At 44.2% G+C, this 20,007-nt stretch overlaps 1 protein-coding gene and 1 long non-coding RNA gene across 13 annotated transcripts in view; one reads left to right on the plus strand and one right to left on the minus strand.

Moving 5' to 3' along the window:
• The window catches only part of LOC144297860 (uncharacterized), a 50,157-nt gene extending 41,197 nt beyond the window's left edge, over positions 1-8,960 (plus strand). For 2 of the 3 annotated variants that reach the window (XR_013364759.1, XR_013364757.1), the window contains 2 exons: positions 5,489-5,869; positions 8,398-8,960. This is a non-coding gene — a long non-coding RNA (uncharacterized LOC144297860). The remainder of the gene's footprint in view (positions 1-5,488; positions 5,870-8,397) is intronic. The other variant, XR_013364758.1, reaches the window with a different exon arrangement.
• RIN2 (Ras and Rab interactor 2) overlaps positions 1-20,007 on the minus strand; it is a 216,975-nt gene that overhangs the window by 91,473 nt on the left and 105,495 nt on the right. For 7 of the 10 annotated variants that reach the window (XM_077872003.1, XM_077872001.1, XM_077872010.1 and 4 more), the window contains one exon: positions 13,500-13,592. In XM_077872003.1, the coding sequence (XP_077728129.1) occupies positions 13,500-13,556 (57 nt within the window). In that variant the 5' untranslated portion in view covers positions 13,557-13,592. Of the gene's footprint in view, positions 1-872; positions 1,111-13,499; positions 13,593-20,007 lie in introns of those variants that run through there. The other 3 variants (XM_077872009.1, XM_077872007.1, XM_077872006.1) reach the window with 3 other exon arrangements.

Below are 20,007 nucleotides of genomic sequence, written 5' to 3' on the forward strand. Positions count from 1 at the left end.
TCCTGCCTCTGTGGGTCTTCTTCACTAGTGTGTCTGTGTGCAGCTGCTTCAGAGGGAGCAAATATATGTGGAGGTGTCGTGGGGAAGCAGGCAAAAAAAGCCCAATGCCAGAACCTGTATCAGACAGTGGCAATGACACTAACACCTACCACGGGGGTGTGAGACTGTCATCATGAAAACACTATGTCTGCATTGATGGATGCTCACAGCCCAGCTGGGAAGGTGATACACTCCTTTTTCCAGACAGCAACATGAAATCAGCTCTGGAATGCAGACATTTCCATGCTTTTTGTACTGTCCTGTCTACTCATTCAAATATAGAGTATAGCAGCTCTCAAACTCAAATCCCTTGGCGGGCTTGTTAAAACACAGACGGCTGGACGCCACCCCCAGTGTCTGATTCACTAGGTCTGGGGTGGAATCCAACAATCTGCATTTCGAAGCAGTTTCCAGGCCCAGCTGATGCTGGAAGCCGGCACCACACCTTGAGAACGCTGCAGAAGTCAGACTGCCTTCTATGGAACTCTGGGCCATGCCAGCGCTGCCCGGCCAGGGGCCATATTTCAAGTACCAACTATTTCCTGATATGTATGTTATTAAAAAAGAAAACGACAGGTCCTAAATGGAGTCACTTATGTTAAGGGCCCCATATAATGGAGACTTGATTCCTCACCTGCCCCCTCGCCCCCTCGCCCCCACCCCCAGCCCCTGGCGGGACGTATCCCTCAGCCAGTCAACAGGCAAGTTTTTCCGGGCAGTACTGGGAAATTTACCGACAGACCCCTTGTGTTCCCCTAAGGAGGGCAAGCTGGGGGCAAGCTTGCCTAAAGCAACGGATTCTTTGCTAGTAACTTCTTCTTCGCACCCTCTACCTTGAAAAACCTTGGCTGCAGCTCCACGGGGCTCCTTTAGATGGGCCAGAGGGGGGCCACCTGTTTCATGAATCGTTCAATACAGCCAATTTGATCTTTTGGATTACCCAGTTGAATTTCTGTCGCTTCACAGATTCGCTGGCAGCGATGGGAGCCGGGGGGGAACCTCCTGTGGCGTCTGGGACAGTGACCAACACAGGTGGTCGCCCCGCGGCCTCCGCCCGCCGGAGGTCTGTCTCCAGGCTTCCCAGGCCGGTTAAGTCCCGCCCCTTATCTAAGGGCTATAGCCCTACAGCTATAGGTACCCACAAAAACGGCACGATCTTCCTAAGCTTGTTTTGTGTCCTGGAGAACTGGTTAGGTGGCGTCAGGTTAGGAACCCCAAAATAAGGCTGGACAGAAATGGGAGTCGCACCGCATCTGAGGCTACAGTTGACTGCACAGAAATGTGGATTAAGCCTCATTTGCGGCCAGGGTCCTACCAAACTGCTGCCAGCCCTCAAGGGAGTGACAGCCTAGAATTACGATGGCCAGAATGGGAAACATTCCAGGTAGACAAGATCGCTTAAGAGGTGCACTTAGAGCTCCAAAATTTCCAAAGTAGCTTCGTTGAAAGTTGATCACTTAAAAAGGCACAAGAGGTACTTGACACTATATGCAAAAGGCTGACCTAATATCCTCCTTTATTGGAATACTCATCCTAGTTATCCTCTGTCTGAATTGCTTCTATCGAATCATAAACAAAAGTCCACCAAGGCCATGACGTTATAATCACTCCCATATCTACCTTTGAAGGAGGGCCCTCGGAGAACTCCTCCCAAACTCAATGAGACTCAGAGCTTTCCTGATAACTGCTAGGTTTTCCCCTTCAGAGCCAAAGGAAAACTAAAACCAAAGCCAGGACAATAATACGTTCTAACATGGATTGATGGGTATGGCAGTCCTTAACATCCAAGCCACACCCCAGTTCTCTGAGGAATCAAAAGCAACTGTCCTCTTTCTGATCTTTACAAAACTAGAAATGCAGCTTTGGAGGCCATTCAAAGTTCACCTGTTCCTTTTACCAATTCCAAAACCTCCCCTCTATCTCAAAAGGTTTGTAAATTATTAGCCTCAGGAAACCAAGCTCCTTCTTGGGGGAACCTGCATTTGCTCCCTGACTTTGAAATGAAAACATTAAAAGATAAGCCTCAGTGAAGTAATTCTTATTGGAAGTGAAACAAAAGGGGGAAAGGTCATTTAAAATTTAGATGAGTGAAAAATCCTGTTTTCTCCACAAATATTGTTAGCCTTCTGATCAGGTAAACTTAGCTTATTCCCCTGACCAGAAAACAGTTTGGATCCAACTGTTTTTTTGTTTTTTTTGTTTTTTTGTTTTGTTTTGTTTTGTTTGTTTGTTTTTTTTAATAAGCTACTGAGTTTTTATGATCATACCCTTTTCAATTTAAAAACAATAGCCATAGGCCTCTATATGCTTATGTGTGTCTATTGTACATATGTGATATTTTCTACCTCTGAATGGCATTAAAATTACTTTGCAAATGGCTCTATTTGACTTAAAAAGAAACACTTATAAATAAAGCATTTCTAAATCTCTGAAATATAATAGGAACTAATACTAATGTTTTTCAAGTTCATGTGGTCTAGGATAATTTTCAGTAAATTAGACATACAGCTTTTAGCCTACCTAGGTTTCCTAATCAAATAAATTCATGTTATTTTTAAGAGTTGTCAGCAAAAAATAACTTGAAATAAAGACTTTGTCTAATCTTTTATAAAGCTTTTTGTGGGTAGTCTAAACATAATTGTGAAGAACAAGTAAACTGAATAGATGTAAATAAGATAAACTTTTAAAATAGTCCAGGAAAACAATTTGGACTGGATCCTGAATTCTTTTAGTTTCCTTGAAAATCTGGTTACAACTCTCCAGACAATGTTTCCAATTTACTCCTACTGTTCTGATTTGGAATCAGTAAAAATAGAGACTGCCCTTGAATCTCCTTGGAAGGAATTAAACCAGGTCCTCCTCACTACTCAGATGGCAGCCAGACTTCAGGAACTTACACCTTGAATATACATCTCAAAGAAGGCTCCACCTGACATCTGGCCCTGCGCAGATGATGCAAACCTCCAAATCAAATTGACAAGGAAGAGAGGCAGCTGCCATGGAGGTAGACTGCTTCCTCCCAAGATATCAGATCAAGACTTCATATTTTAACTAAACATTCTTCACTTTCTTTCCTTTACTCTGACACTGGCCTGAAAGATAATGTCAGCATCTGTATCTCCCAGGACATTGCTAATGGGGTTAAGCTTTGCCTTTCAGATTGCTGGATTTGTCATCAAAAACTCCTATGTGCCCATTAGCAGTGCCACCTTAAGGGGAAAGATTTGCACCTGTAGGGTTTGTCTTTGTCTGTGATGATTATCATTCCCCTTGGGCCTCCTGACCCAGAGCCCTTAAACCCTTGGAATTTCCTAAGTGATAGAAATGTTAGGAGTGTCTTGTTATTCACTGCAAAGCCCCTGAGTAGCTTCAGGATGAGCCAGGGGAACCAAACCCTGTGATTAGAGTATTGGAATGGGGAAAGAAGTGGGGCTGGGGATTGAGCTAATTGCTAATGGCCAGTGATTTAATTAACCATGCCTACGTAATGAGTCTCCATTAAAAACTCTAAATGCAAGGGTTTGGGGAGCTTCTGATTGGTGAGGCTGAGAGTGGTGCATCCCAAACTCCACACAGACATAAGGTCCTGCGCTCAGGACCCTGCCAGATCTTGCCCCATGTATCTCTTCATCACTAGTTGTCCATCGGTATCCTTTATAATACATTGGTAACAGGAAATAAAGTGTTTCCCTGAGTTCTGTGAGCCCATCTAGTAAAGAACAACCTGAAGAGGGGTTGGGGGAACCACTGATTTGTAGCCAAGTTGGACAGAAGTTTGGAGAATCTGGGAGCCCACTGCTTTTTTTTTTTTTTTTTTTTTTTGGAGCCCACTGCTTTTGATTGGTGTTTGAAGTAGGGACAGTCTTGTGGGCCTGAGCCCTCAACCTGCGAGGTCTGTGCTTACCCGGAGTAGTTAATGTCACACTTGGATACCCAGCTGGTGTCCATAGAGAACTGGAGAATGGGCTGGTGTGGGAAAAGCCCATACATATGGTGTCAGAGTTTTGTGAACAGAGCATTTTCTTTTGACAGTAAAAGATATATTCTAAATAAAGGGCCCATGTGGAACCACTCAGTCCCCAGGTTCAGGGCAATGGTGTTTGGAGACTATCGAGAAGGTAGGATTATTTGTATCTCCACCTACTACTTCCTGACACCCTTCCCTCTCCACTCTGGGTGATGGGTGCCCATGCTGCCTCATCCACCCACAGGGGGTCCCTAAGGTCCATCCTTTGCCTCAGAAATCCCAATTTGCTTTATTCGAACCCCCTTCTCCTCAGTGCACATGAACTCAAATTTCTTCTCTAGGCTGACTGCAGCTAGTGGTTCATAAAGTCCTAGTTTATACTAATGTGAATGACTAGTGAATCATCTGACATTCTTCCAGTTAAGTGCTACTTATTAACTCAACATGAGTCTCCAGTTGGAATTACAGGAAGGAAGGAGGGGTATTTTTGGCAAGCCATTCTCCTTTTTAGAAGATAAGATAAAGGAGAAAGAAGACTGTATCCCATGTTAGTTCCTCTCTTGATACCTTTAACATCTGGGACAGTGGACTGTCAGCACTCCATCAGCTACACATGAGAAGTTGCTCCTAAAAGTAGCAGGAGGAGTCTCTGCAACTTAAGGTCCTTACATACCTTGGTAATCATGGCTGACCCAAGACCCTGTCTTAAGGCCTGGAGAAACTTGCCGCTCCTTTCCCTGAATATCCCTCAGTCCATCCATGGTTGGTCCTGCCTCTCAGGGCTCAGCTAGAATTCATAGAGTCTGTCACTGTTGAATGTGAGGCCCACAAAAGAAAGAGCAGCTGTGGTATCCATCTCTCCTGCACAGCCCCAGGGCCTCCTGGGGAGTCAGCAGTGTTGGGAGACTGAACTTCCCACCTGGCTGATCCTTCTCCCAGCTAACTAAATAGGAGTTCAAACTGACAGCCCCCAGGCCAAAGTCTGTGCTCAGAAGCATTTTCTTCCATCCTCACTGTACTTTTTATTTTTTATGCGTTTATTTTTAAAAAAGATTTTACTTATTCATGAGAGACAAAAAAGAGAGAGGCAGAGACACAAGCAGAGGGAGAAGCAGGCTCCCCATGGTATCATGCCCTGACCCAAAGGCAGATGATCAACCACTGAGCTACCCAAGCATTCCCTCACTGTACCTTTTAATTTGGGGTTCTCTCATATTAAAATCTGGATTTCTGGCCTCTCTTGAAAAATATCAGAGGACCTACACTCGTTCTTGTGGGTCAGCATCTGGTTGAAACTGAATAAGCAGCGTCCCCCTCCCGGCAGGGCCTGGTGTTCTCCAGTCAGTTGTTTTCCCACCAAAAAACTACCTGCCCAACACCACGTAGGCCCACTCATTTCACATCACTCCTGTCATTCTGTCTGGCCCTGAAGGTTTCTGACTTTGACTAAATTATTTTCCTACATTTTTGTCTCTAAAATAGCTGGAGAACTCTGCATCCTGGTATTTACACCTTCAGATGACATCTCCTTGAGTGAAGGCTGGACTACCCGACAGGCTTCCATTGAGCAGAACACAGCAGAAGTGATGGGGCAGCACTCTCAAGATTAGGTGATAGACTCTAGCCATCATCTCTTTTGTCTTCTCCTGTATCACTCGCCTTGGGGGAAGCAAGCACCCTCAGCCTGAGGCCAGCCCTGCAGAGAGGGATGGAGACCTGCCAGGTGGCTTGGAAGTAGGGTGCCCACTGTTCAAACAGTCTGATGAGAATGCAGCCTGTCCAACAACCTGACTGCAATCTCCTAGCAACCTAGCCCTGGAAGCACTCAGTTATACAAACTTAGATTCCTGACCTGCAGAAATGGTGAGATATAGATATTCGTTGCTTTAAGTCACTGAGGTTTGAGGCAATTAGTTACATAGCAACAGATAATGCAGCTTTCACATTCTGTTCTGAAGGTGATTTTCTGCTTACCATGGAAAGAAGCTAGAAAGACTATTATCCTGTGAAATTAGGCTCCATATATTTCACCTTAGTCTGGTGAATTTGGTGACAGACACACGTGCAAGGATTTTGTCAGCCTCTGGGAGGTGACTTTAGGTGTCAGAGCAGTATCCAAAACATCATCTTAAGGCTTTAACATTATGAAAAAGAGCTCAGAAATCAGTGCTATTAATACAGACACAATTCTTCAGTGAACAGGAAATTTTTCTTCTAAAGTATTTAAATCAATCAACTCAGAACAAGCTTTCCCATAGTTCTACAACTTCACTGAAGAAATTCACTCTTCAAGGTACAAATCCTGGTTGAAAAAAGCTGAGGACAAGGGAAGAGGAAGGTTGTAGAAAGGTAGGAAATAGGCTGTTTCAGCAGAATAAGAAACACTATTTAAAACTTGAAAATAGGGGCACCTGGGTGGCTCAGTGGTTGAGCATCTGCCTTCGGCTCAGGGTGTGATCCTGGGGTCCCGGGATCGAGTCCCACATCAGGCTTCCTGCGTGCAGCCTGCTTCTCCCACTGCCCGTGTCTGCCATTGTCTGTGTCTCTTGTGAATAAATAAATAAAATCTTTTAAAAAAGCCCTTGAAAATAAGGCAAAAAGGTGGGTGACGCATATCTTTTTTTTTGATAAAGTGCTTAATGCTGTGAATTTTCCTCTGTTATCTGCTTTAAGTGAATGCCACTGATTCTGACAGGTAGTGTTCTGATTTTTTTTTTTTTTGGAAATTCTATAAATCCATTTTGTATTTCCCCTTTCACCCAAGAGTTTTTTATTAGAAAGTCTTAAAATTTCCAGGTGGAAATTTTGTTTTGGTTTTTGAGCATTATGCTTGGGTATTATTTAATAAAGTCATCTAAAGGTTATTTAATTATCTGGGGGTGTGTATCTGTGTTGATTTTGCTATGTGCTAATTAGGAAGGAATTGGGCACTGGGTGGTTACATGTCAGCCTGGGGATTTCTGTTCAGGAAAAAAAAAGATTAGAAGATTAAAATTAAATAATAATAATTAAATAATAAAGATTAAAAATGGTTAGAGTTTTATTGCTTGTGGGACTTTAACCAGTTTTGATTTTACCCAGTAAATTTATTACAGAAAGACTTTTTAAGTCAACTACAGATATAACACTTGTCAACGTGTTCTTTGGACCCACTTTATAGTGTTTTCTTGCTTTAATGGATGGGGTGAATAAAGCTTTGACAGATGATCATTCCACATATGAGTCTTGTTTTAACCTTCTGAAAATTATACAATGACGTGATAGTCCTTCAAATCTACATCTCCCTCCTTGGCGTCTCCCTAATAACGGAAACTCAGAGTTACAAGTAAGCCTGGAGAAATATATGGTTGAGGGGGACCAGGGAAATTTATTTCATTCTGGATTAAAAAAAAAAAAGTTCCTTAAAGCAAGTGAGAAAGTACTGCAGCCCCAAAGGCAATATTTAATATCAGAAATGAATGGCCAGAATGTGCTAGAAAAACTACCCTATTAAGCCACGAAACCCATTGCTTTTTGAAAACACAAATGGGAACTGCTGTCCACAATACAGTAAGTTTGACATTCCTAGAAAGTCATGCCCCGAGGGACTGATCTGTTTCCTGGAGGGATCTGGAGCAGATGGTGAGAGATGCACGGAGTATCCCAAAAAAGCCAAATGCTTTTCCAAAGAGGGGTCACTGTCCCCACGACCTCTCCAGAAGGAATTTCCTGGTAAATCTCACTAGAACAGGCAGGAAGGGATCAGAGTGGATCTCCCAGGAGGGGGGGAGGGGCGCGCTACCTAGGGTGGGATGCTTCAAGGGAAAGCACAACAAATGGAGGACAACTCCAATTCCCTCCTTCCCATAGGTTAACCGGCTGCAGTTCAACCTCTCTGGGCCTCAGTTTACCCATCTGTAATAGGAAGCAGTTTAGACCAGATAACATGTAATTCTTCACCGGCCACACTTAGTGACTGAGCACTCAAAATGTGGCTAGTCTGAATCGAGAGGTGCTCAGTGTAAAATATATCCTGTGTTTCAAAGGCATGGTACCAAAAAAAAAAAAAAAAAAAAAGACTGTAAAATACCTGATTAATACTTTTATATTGATTACATATTTACATGATAATATTTTAGAGGTACTAAGTTAAATAAAATAGAGTATTAAAATCATTTTCACTTTTTTTTTTAAATGTGGCTACTAGAACACTTAGAAAGACCCCCGTGGCTGACTTTGTATTTCTATGGGACAGCACTGCTCTAAGGCCTCTCCAGGTATAAGTGTCCAGGAAAATAAAAGAGACACCAAATACTGACGTCAGCTCTGCTATGCAATATTAGTATGAATAATTATCAATACGTCATCTACTCCGACCGAATCTCTAATCTCTGTTTTGTTTTTTTCTGCAGTGCTTAGTCCTTTCGTGATTACAGACTGCGGCATGGTGCCTCCCTGGACGCCTAGCACGTGAGGTGATGTCTATTCACTGCTCAGCGCACAGGCTAGGAGACAAGGGCGTGGCACTCATGCCTGTGGCTTGTGAGCGTTTACAGATCCACGGGAAGATATGTTTAATGAAATTACTGACTAAACTGTGATTTTGGCTCCATCCATTATTTTTCAAGCCCTTGCTCTCTCTGTCCGCTGCCACCCAACAGTGAATTGCTGTCTTGGGCTGTGCATGCAAAGAAATGACTCTCCACATGAAGAATAGTTTGGAAACTTGAATGCTGGAAATCATGGACACCCAAGCTCTGTGGTTGTGGCAGCTCTGGATGATTAAAAATCTGCCTGCAGGGCAGCCCTGGTGGCTCGGTGGTTTAGCGGCGCCTTCAGCCCAGGGCGTGATCCTGGAGACCTGGGATCGAGTCCCATGTCGGGCTCCCAGCATGCAGCCTGTTTCTCCCTCTGCCTGTGTCTCTCTCTCTCTCTCTCTCTCTGATGAATAAATAAATAACATCTTAAAAAAAAATCTGCCTGCAGATGGAATTTTTGAAAAGAGAATAGTTTTTCAAATGCTGAGGAGGGATGGATACTTAGGGAGTTGGAGTCAAGGTAATCGTCACCCCTGCTTTATCTGTTTTGTAGAGTCAGGTTTTAGCAATCAGATTTCTTCAGAGCTAGTCACACTCTATTCTCTATGGTGCCAGAGAGCTCTCTCTCTTCTATGGCTTCTCTGGACTGTCTGAAAAGACGAACATGATGCACCTGTTATCCAAACTATTCCAAATGACCAAAAGAACACCTCTCAAATTTAGCCTCTGTTGCTGAGCAGGGCCCGCGCAGCCTCCAGTTGGTTTGCGAGCCCACGCTCAGGGCATCTCCTTACGAATGAGCACCTGGGAGGCACAAGACGGCAGGGTCTCTGTTGTCAAATGCATTTTCTTCCTGATCAGTTAACACAAACTGTTCCCCTGTCCCAGAGGCAAAGGGAGGCTGCGTAGCAATCACTGAGAAACAGAGAGCTCTACCAACTTGTGGTGCAGCGCAGGCTCACCCAGGCATTCCTGGAAGAAATCGGACTGTCGACGGCAATACACACTGGTCCTCTTCTGCAATTGTCCTCTGCTGTAGAGACTCCCTCTCAGGGTCAGGGACACAGTGTCAAAAGGACAGAGCAAATTGCTCATGGCAGAAGTCAAGTTATGAATGGAAGTTTACTTCCTGGTACTACAGCTAGGCCTTCTGCCACAATTTTATCTTCAGACAAAAAAAAAAAAAAAAGGGTAGATGCCAACTCAGACCATGTGAGTTCCTTTGGATAAAGTGCATTTATGTCAGCCTGGAAGGGTAGTTGGGAGCCCAGCAGGGAGAGGTGGAAAGAGAGGGGGAGGAGGAGGGATGGGCAAAGCCTGGAGTCTGGGCATTGGCAGGTTTGGACCACAGGAACAGACTCAAGATGCCACAGGGGCAGGACTGGTGGCAGAAGAAGGGGGAAGCATAGCTGGAAGATCTCGAATGTCAATGTGGATGAATGGAATGGTTTGGAAACAAACAAATAAATATGTTTGGTGGTACTGCAGATAGATTACGAGCATCATCTGTGTGATTCCGCATGAACCGTAACCACCAGACATTGTCAACCACCCTACAATGCTCAATCTTTGGTAGCCAACCAAATAATCATAATATTAAGCATGTTATGAGTCATAAGAGAAAATAATGCTTTATATGAGAAGCAAATGGGGCTCTGGAATATGTAACCCAATGTGATGTTCCAGAGAAATCTTTTCTGAGAAAATGGCCTTTGGTTTGAAAGCTGAGGTTGACTCCACGGGGAGGTGGGGTAGACTTAAATTTTGGAATGACTCTCTTATGCTATTGCCATGCTGATCTTCACATTTACTAGAGATGTCCTATGAACAGATAGGACACTTTCATGAAGTGTGAGCATACTTGGTTACATTCTTGAGTCACAGCTGAATTTCACATGCATATTATCCATTTCTTGTTGATTAGGGCTCATTTAATTCTGTGTAAAGTGCAGATAATTGGAAAACAACCACCAGACCTCTTTTTCATCATTATCTTCCCCTATCTAATTTGTGTTCCTAAACCAGAGTTGCTAACCACTGGTGGCAAGCTTTGATTTGTGGTTTCCTGTCTATCGTGGCTCACGGAAATGACTCAGATAAGTTGCAAGACAAAAGGGTGCCTTACCTCACCTTCTGAGATAATATGGAGTCAACTTCATCTCTCAAATCAAAGGACACTTCTTCAGGGAAGATTTACCTGGAATATTCTCAGAGGTACATATTCTTTTGCTTCTCACATGAAGCATTGCTGTCTCTTTTGATATTATTATGTGTTTAGCATTGTGATTATTTGATCAAGGCATTTATTTTTCATTTACCAGACTGAAAGCTCCATGGAGTCAGGGATGACTTCTGGTTGAAATTTCCCTAGTGACTAGTACAGAGCCTGGCTGATCTCAGGTGCTTGATAAATGTGAATCGAAATGAAGCATGAAAAGTGAAAGAAGAGCCAGTGGGTGCCAGAAGGTGTTGAGCAACAAACCATCCCAGCAAACTGATCTCTATGTTAGCATTTTTAAGATGAACCTCCAAAGAGTCAGCATTAAATGTCCAAAGGGCAGCTGACTTCATCCTTACTGATAACTACATGCCTAAATTATGAAATCATCAATAATAACTAACAATATTTATTTACTTAATATTATAATAACTAATAATAATAGTATTCTATCATTAATGATAGAATAGCCATAGTAAAGAATAACAACGTCTAGAAAGAAAAGAAGTACAAAGTAACTATACCATTTACTTGGAATATGTAACTTAAGCAAACTAAACAATTTAAGCACTGGGGAAAAAAAAAAAAAAAAGGAGAAAGACAACACCAAATCCAGTAGTACAAGCCATGTTGCCAGCCATTTCCTCAAGGGCATTTGACTCAAGGAAGATGAAACAGGACTTGTTCTCAAGGGAGTCAGGCAGGCCTCTCACCTCTTGCCTGATTGATTCTTTCACAGGACATAGCCCAGAAATATAAGTTAACTGTTTTACCTGCTGTCCCATGGGGGGAAAAAAAAGAATTAAAGTTTCCCCCAGAACTGCAGGACACACTGGCTACCATGGACTTAACAGGTAATATTGAGTCCAATGTGGACCCTCTCTCAGGAATTTTCAAAGGCGATTTTGATCATACTCAATTTTCTCCTTTGGTTTTGACTATAAAATCCAACTGCTATGTAAGATTTCAGGCCCACCATACTTCCTGAGCAAAGGGTGGTAGTTACACAGCCAATAGTTATGCTGATGTAGACAGTGCTTTAGGTTAAGGGATGGGCTTGTCCCTTCTACCAGGATGAAATAAGTATCTCCACATATGGGATTCAGGAACTGGAGATGAATCAGGAGCCTGGTGGTTTTAATAGCTGGTCTACAGGGGACCTGAAGAGCTTCTCGTCTGGCTCAAATGGGTGGATGATGTACAGGTTTGATTCACACTTGAGTAAACGGATCAAGAATGGAGACTGATAAGTCCACATCACATAACTATGAGGATGAAGAATTGAGACCATCTGTGTTAACATAACTATTTCTTCCAGGGTATTCTTGCTCAGGATATTAAGGCTTTAAACTAATAAATCACTTTGCTGTTTGCTGCAGGAAATTCCTACAAAACAATTTGTCCTGGCAAACACTATGCTTACCTGGGAAAAGCCTGCTTATCAAACAATAGTTAACTCACCAAGACTCTATTCAAGACCAGTTTCTTGCTGCATCCAGCAATCCTGAACCATGATGTCACATACTCTGCTGAAATCTAATCATTTCTCTCTTCAAAAATGCAGCTCAAAGGGTTAGCATCCAGACCCATAGACCCTATAAAGATGCCTCCTGTGCTCCCACTTGCACCCCAGTGGGACTGTATTGTGGTAATGTCTGTCATTACTGTAGTCAGCTTATTGAATTTAGCTTTACTATATCAACAGGCTCTTCTGATGGTTTTTTTTTTAGTCCAAAATTGATGCAATAAATCAGGTTTAGTCTTTTGCAAATGAGAAGCATATAAATGCAAGTTAATACAAACTTACAACTCATCAGGATGGAATAATCAGTAAACATTGTCAGTTTTCCTCATTAACTAAAAGGCTTCTATATCATTCCTCCTTTGAGGAAAAAGGTCTGGTGTTTGAACACCTGCCTATGACAGATGTCAAATGTACCTTTTACCTCCATTTTGTAGTCATTTACATGATTCTGTGTTTACCAAATTTTGTACAATGAGTATGCATTACTTTAAGGGTGAAAGGATACAAAGTAAAAGCCATAAAGAGGAAATGAATGCCCAAGTGCAAATTTGAAATGACCACGGAGTCTTAATTTGCAACATACACACAGAGTACATCAAACACCCACTGAGAATCTTCTCTCACTCACTAAGCTAGCAAGGTGCTTTTAACCCATTAACATCAATATGCAAATTGGAAAGTGGTACAGTTTTAATCAGGCTGCTTTTGGTTCTCTCTTGCCTGATCACAAGAGGCCCCTTGGTATTTGATAAAATACACCAGCTAATAACGTTCAATCAGTCTAGGGTGAGACCCAGGAATCTGTTTTACTGTTGTTAATTTGTAATGAGGACTTAAGTGACTCATACAATCAAGCAGAGTGTAAAACACACTTGCCTATAGCACCAATTCACTGGACTGCAAATTCGGCTTCTATCATAAAACCATCCAGCAGCAAAAGAACAGCTGAGCAGTTGACAAAGATCGCCTTGATTGTTTTACACAGGGTGGCATCTCGCAGCTCTTGGGTCCTGGGCCTATCTTGGAAGCACTAAGTCACAAAACCTCCAACCTACTGTAAACTATAAAACCCCATAACAGCTCGCAGCTGGGCTCAGGCAAGCTCCCACCGCTGCCCCTCCCCCCCAGAGCTGGCTCAGAGCAGGCTTCCCTCCACTCCACAGCTCCCCATGCAGCCCTGCAAAGTGAGTGAGTCTGCCCATTAGCAATCCCCCAATCAAGGCTTCCTTTTACCTTAAAGAAACTTCCACGCTTGTCCAGACCGCGGGCGCCCATGGTCCAAGCTGACATCTCCCCCAGCGACACTCTACTGCACGCCCGGGACTCCTGAAGGTAGAGACATTATTAATGGTTAGTCCAGCCTGTAGGAAATTCCTTTCTAAGCCACAGAACACTCACAACAACGGTCCTGCCAAGATCTTTTTCCGTCAACAACACAGTGCCATTTATTTCCCACCAAAGCCCTTCCATCCCCTTTCAGGCTGATTTCCTGCCCCAGACAGCACAGTCCCTAGCCTGCGCCCCACCTCGCTGCCCCACCTCCCGCTCCTCAGCTGACGCACAAGGTCTCTGGCACTGCGGAAAGTATAATGATTGCTTTGTGTGTTTGCTTGACCTCACGCTCGAGTCCTAAAGGGACCGATATTAGATGTCACCGTAATCTGCTCTGAAGCTTATGGACTTAATGTGGCTCAACACAGAGGGAAGGCAGAAGAATGAGGCCCTGCATGTCCCAGGAAATCCTGCTGGAATGGGATGAGGTCATCATCAGCTCTGCTAGCCCTCTCCCCCAGGCAAGGTCAACACAAGGGCACTGGGAAGAAATCCCTTTATTTTCTCCTTAGAAATCAGAGATGGGGATGAAATCCTGTTGTCCCCATTGACAGAGATGAGTCTGCGTAAGGAAGAGCCCGGAAACAGCTCCATGATAACCCAAGGTGGGGGGCAGGGCACTTTGGAATGCACAGAAAAATGTAAAGGCATGATATGATTCTGAATCATAACTGTGGCCATTTCAGCTTGGAATTTCCCTCACTTGAGCATCAAACCCCAATAATCCTCCCTCTTGGCTACAAAGCCTTCAGTGTCCACGTCTAAGTAAAATACATACACACCCAGGCAGCTGGCCGCATCCCAGGCAGTGTGCATCGAGAACCTAGGTAGCATTCCTGAACCTTCCTTACCCAGGGAGACTGGGCCAGGAACAAAACTGTTTGCCCACTCACGATCTCTTCCGCTCACCACAACATGCCCACAATAAAGCTCGTCCTGATTATGACCAACACGGTGTAAGGACAGTAAAGTGAAAACACGTCACACCACATCAAGGAATATTAAAAGGGGTTCAACTGCGGGGGTGGGGGTGGGGAGGCACCAAAGCCACGGTCACTGCTGCCAGTTTGCTAAAGCTGTCTCATTATGCGCTAGGAGACAGGGAGCCAGCAGCTCCAAGGGACTTGTCAACAAGTGTTAAAGTGTAATTACTTAGCAGAGAACTACATGTGCATTAGCGAGCAATGCTCTTTGGAAAGAGGCTCATTTTGGCCCTAAAATTGGCCTCTGTGTTCCCATCCACCGCGGGCTCCACTGATCTGTGGAATCCCATCTAGGGAGATAATAATGCAGTGCACACCCATCCCTCTTTCCTGAACCTTCACCTATATTAGTGAAGGTTCAGTCACTTTAAAGGTTTGGAGGTGCCTTCCCTGTATTTCTCTCCACTTGCTATCCCTCTGGGATGAAGGCCAACACTCTAAAGCCTCCTGAGAAGACTGGTGAGCTTTCCTTTGCAATTCTGCTGACCTCAGAGCATTAGGTTCTCGGACTCAGCAGCTGAAAGCAGCCCCAGCTCCCAGGCCTTTGAAGTTCATCGCATATTAGCAAAATCCACAGATTGGAGCGACTCCAGAAGGAAAACATAGTGCTGTGTTCAGAACCAAGAGGGGAATAGGAGCCACACTGTAACCTTGGGGAGCAAATGATTAACTTTCCATGTGGAAGCACACACATCAACAAAGGACGCCTCTCAAAACCAAGCCTCATATGTAATTCTTTTCCTTTCAGGCATTTTCTCGGCAAAGGATTTGACATCGTACAGCAGGGGAGGAGCTGCCTGGCCAGAACCAAGATTTCATTCCTCATCCAGGCCTAAGTCTCTTTGTTCTGTTCCGAAGATTTCCACAAACCCCTTCTGATGAGCCATGACAGGCAGGGAATTTTGCCTATAGAGACGGAGCAGCTTGGATTCCAGAAGTTTACCAGTTTAATTAGCTTGCCTGAAAATTGCGTGCCTGCGCTTCAACCTCCGATGGTCCTCGGTGGAACATCCAGTTTGGATTCTGTGCATGCGAAGCAGATAGACCCATCACATTTCTTCAAGAAAATGCAGGCTGCCTCCCTCCTTCTTCAAAGGGCTGCTCTAGGAGGGAGGTGACAGCAGGCAACAAGAGCAGGTGGCCAAGCGCAACAGTGGGTCCTTCCCGTTAAATAAAATCTAAGCAGACAGTGCTTTCCTGATTGTTCTCATTGAAAAAAATAAATAAAAAAACCTCTCAAGGACCCCAAAGAAGTTCTGGTGTAAGGTCCTTCCTGTTGTAGCAACAGTTTCCTTCCTAAACCATAACCTCTAATGTGTTAACTTAAAATGGACAGAAATTGAAGCTAACTTAAAGGGATAACTTCTTTCTATTCATGGTTCCACACCCCTTTCTGCCCCAAGGTATTACACCAGCAATTTAGTCCTAAAACCATCCCAGTAACAGGCTAGACAGAGAAACCAAAGGGGGGCGGGGGGGAGGGCAGTAGTTTTAAGAGGTTGTAAAATTCCTCCAGATTTATATGTTGGGAGCTTGCTCCTTTCCTGGTAAAGTGGATTCTTGAAAAATGAGCCCATTGTGTCCATCCAGTGGATCTTTCCAGATGCTAGCTTTAGCTAGCAAAAAACAAAACAAAACAAAACAAAACTTCCCAAAAACAACAAAAAAGTAAGTGTGGGGGGGAAGCCCTAATGGGACACTATAAACATTTGGGAGCTGCCAAGCCTTTTCAATAACACCACCGAAGGAATGTAAACGAAGCGAGTGGCTCCAGAAAGCTAAAGGACAAAGGCAGGAAGTGAATATCCCTCCCAGAAAACACCAGCCTCCACCACTTGGGAGTAAACCTAGCTGTGGCTTTTCGTGTGGCCCCAGGAGCCACTGCTGATGTGAAGGTCTGTCCTGAATTTTCAGCATAAAGGACTCACTGAGCAACCTGGCCAGGCCTGGTCCGGCTGTGGAGCCCATTCTACCGAGAGCCTCCGAGGACAGCCACTGAGGCCCCGCCGCCCAGACCCTGGCTGCAGGCTGGCCACAGGGAGACAGACGGACACCTAGTGGCTAGCTTCCAGGTCACTGATCAGCGGGGCTGGGCTGAGACCCTGGCACTCTTGCAGCTTTTGCGCTACTGGGCCACAGGCCAGATCTTGCCAAGACAGGAGGGACCGTGGTGTAGCCACCTTCCTCCCATGCCCTCCTCTCCCCCCTCCATTTATTTAGTCAAACCACCCTTCCTCCTTATTGGCCTCAGGTCACAAGTGCAGACTCACAGGAGAAGCAGAAGGACACTTGCACTGGCATCCACTACTCACAATTAGAAGAGGCTTCACCTATTCAAGGCATGGGTTTGCAGTGCCGAGCCACTCTGACAGGTGGCCGCAAAAGCCTTCTAACCACTACCTTTCTTCTTCTCCTTCCTAGCAGCTGCATGAGACGAGGCAAAGTGGACTTCAGCTCTTGGTAAACAGATCTCGTTATTATAATTATTTTACAGCCAAACTGACTGAAGAAGGATAAAGTGACTCACCCCTGGGGATCCGTCAAGTCAAGGCCAATCCTGAGAAGTGCACATCACCTTTCTGCCCAGTTCCTTTAAGTGGCTCTGATGACGGCAGGTCTGCCTTGTGAATGCTTTTCGTCGTTACTAAGAGGTAGAAGCCAGTGGGGCGGCTCTGTGTCTGGATCCAGGGAAGGTCTCTGAATATTTCCATAATTATCTTTGTATTACCACGGATTTTACAAGCTGGACAGAAAAACTCTATTCCAGGCTCTGGGTTGACCAATCAAATTACGTGAATTTTTTTCAACCTATGTGAATTTTTAAAAAATGTTTTTCCTTTAAGCATTTTTTTCCCTTGTATCACTGTCCAGCACTGATTTTCCCTCAGTTGACAGTCAAACTTTTTTATTAAACAGTTTTAAGATTATGATATTTTTTCATTGAAAAGGGAAACTAGTTTGTGAGAAGAAATCAAAAGCAAAATACTATACTCCCCATCCTCTTACTAATCACTGTATTTTTATTCTTTCATTTTTTAAAAAGATTTATTTATTTATTTGAGAGAGAGAGAGAGAGCACACAAGCACGGGGGGTGGAAGTTGGGCAGAGGGAGAGGGGGACAGAGAAATCTCAAAGCAGATTCCCCTCTCAGCACGGAGCCCAATGCAGAGCTCAATCTCAGGACCCTGAGATCATGACCTGAGCCAAAATCAAGGGTTGGATGCTTAACTGACTGAGTCACCCAGGTACCCCTAATAACTGTGTTTTTAAATAAAATGGGGGGCAATGTTCAATACCTCAATTTTCCCAAAAGTAGCCAAGCATCATAAAATAATTTTCTTCCATCCTTCCTTCCTTCCTTCCTTCCTTCCTTCCTTCCTTCCTTCCTTCCTTCCTTCTTTTCTTTCTTTCTTTCTTTCTTTCTTTCTTTCTTTCTTTCTTTCTTTCTTTCTTTCTTTCTTTCTTTCTTTCTTTCTTTCTTTTTTTAAAGCAAGGTGCATTTCTGTCACTTGTAAGACCAGCCTGACAATGAGACTAATTTCACTGAAGGTCAAGCCCTTCCATCCTTGGAAAACTGGTGCCTCACAGAGCCTCTCGCAATATCCACACTGCATTAGTTTTGCTGGTGCTCACATGGTCAAGGTGTGGACACTTGCACCAATGGCAATGCATGCCACCTTGGGCAATAGGTGGGCAGCTCAACTGCCAAGAAATTCCTGCCTTTCTTGGATGGGAAACTGCCTCTCTCACCTCCTACCCAAGGCCCTCATTTGACCCCCTGGACCATTCAAGAATTAGCTTCCTGGCTCCCCCTCTTCCATATCCCTGTAGACATCCCTATTACTCCAATGAGTGGCTGCTTCTCTTGAGCATAGCTCAGCTATTGAATTGAGTCTACACTGCAGATTTAATGGACTGAGTAATACACTTAAAAAAATAAGTTTGAATTAGCTGTCTCTAGAGACCCTGAGTCAACAACTCATGTCCAATAATTTATTAGAAGTGTCTTCAAGAAACACTAGGTGGGGAGGGGAAGTGACATGGGGGAAGAAGAGCAGCAAATACAAAGTGCATGACCAAGCATGTAGCCACTGGGCAACTGGACTTCAACTCTTCTGGGGAACACTGGAAACCCGTATAGACCATGCCTCAGAGTAGTCTCAACTGAGGGACAAGGGAGCTGAGGAGATGACCAAATGTGCCCAGTCACTGGTTGAAAGCTGCTCCTAGGAGGTCTTAATTCACCAGCATTTCCACCATGCCCCTAGTGTGGATAAAATGGGCTCTAGTGGCCAAAGAGAGCCCTTAGGCAAAGTTGGCAGTTGGAAATCAGGCCGGCATGCATGGAAATGGTAAGTAACCAAGGGATATGGGAAGAGCTTGACAGTGGCTGCTACAACTGGCAACTTTTAAAAAATCAGGACATTTTGCATAAAATGTAGATATGTAGCTTCTCTGGTCACACTGAGCTGTCATTCAGCATGGCCACAACTGGCTGACTCTGAGTGTTCTCTTTAGATGGGACAGAAGCTCTTTTAGTTCACACTGCCTCTACTCCCCTCATTCAGATGCCCTGCCCCACCCAGCCACACCCCTTGTAGAGCACCTGCCTTGCCCATGTTGTACCTGATAAGCAGTGTGAGTGATTCTGTTCACCCCATCCCCTCAGATGATTGGACTGGCAATGTTACAACTGTCCCCGGCTACTATTTCATTGGCTGTTCTCGGATGAAGTAGAATCTTCTGTTGAAGATTTTGAGCTGAGAGTCACAGGGCAGGTGCTTATGCTTGAAAGTTGGATTTGCATCCATATGCCTACTTGATTTATGGAGAGCATATATCCTGAGTGAGCAGATACGCAGGGCTACTGGTTCACAGTGGGCCAGGAAGGGAGAATGCACATGTGCAACTGAGAATCTTGACCTAAGGCCATTGGCCTTATAATTCCCACCAGGCCTGGCAGTGCCGAGGTTCAACACATCTTAAATCTTGACAATAAATGCTCCCTTTTCTTGAGTACTTTGAGTGGATTTATATTCCTTTTCATCAAATATACTGGACCAGAATAGCTTCAGAAAGATAACCATGAGTTTTCAGATGAAATGTTTTCATCATCTTATCAAATATTTTTATTTATTTATTTATTTATTTATTTATTTATTTATTTATTTAAAAAGATTTTATTTGTTTATTATGAGACACACACACAGAGAGAGAGAGAGAGAGAGAGAGAGAGAGAGAGGCAGAGACAGGCAGAGGGAGAAGCAGGCTCCATGCAGGGAGCCCGATATGGGACTCGATCCCAGGACTCCAGGATCACACCCTGAGCCGGAAGGCAGACGCTTAACTGCTGAGCCATCCAGGCATCCCATTATCAAATATTTCATCCAAAGATCTTGGAATAAAGTAAGGCACACACTGAAGA

The sequence above is a fragment of the Canis aureus genome, chromosome 26 (genome assembly GCF_053574225.1).
Source record: "Canis aureus isolate CA01 chromosome 26, VMU_Caureus_v.1.0, whole genome shotgun sequence".
Lineage (NCBI taxonomy): Eukaryota > Metazoa > Chordata > Mammalia > Carnivora > Canidae > Canis > Canis aureus.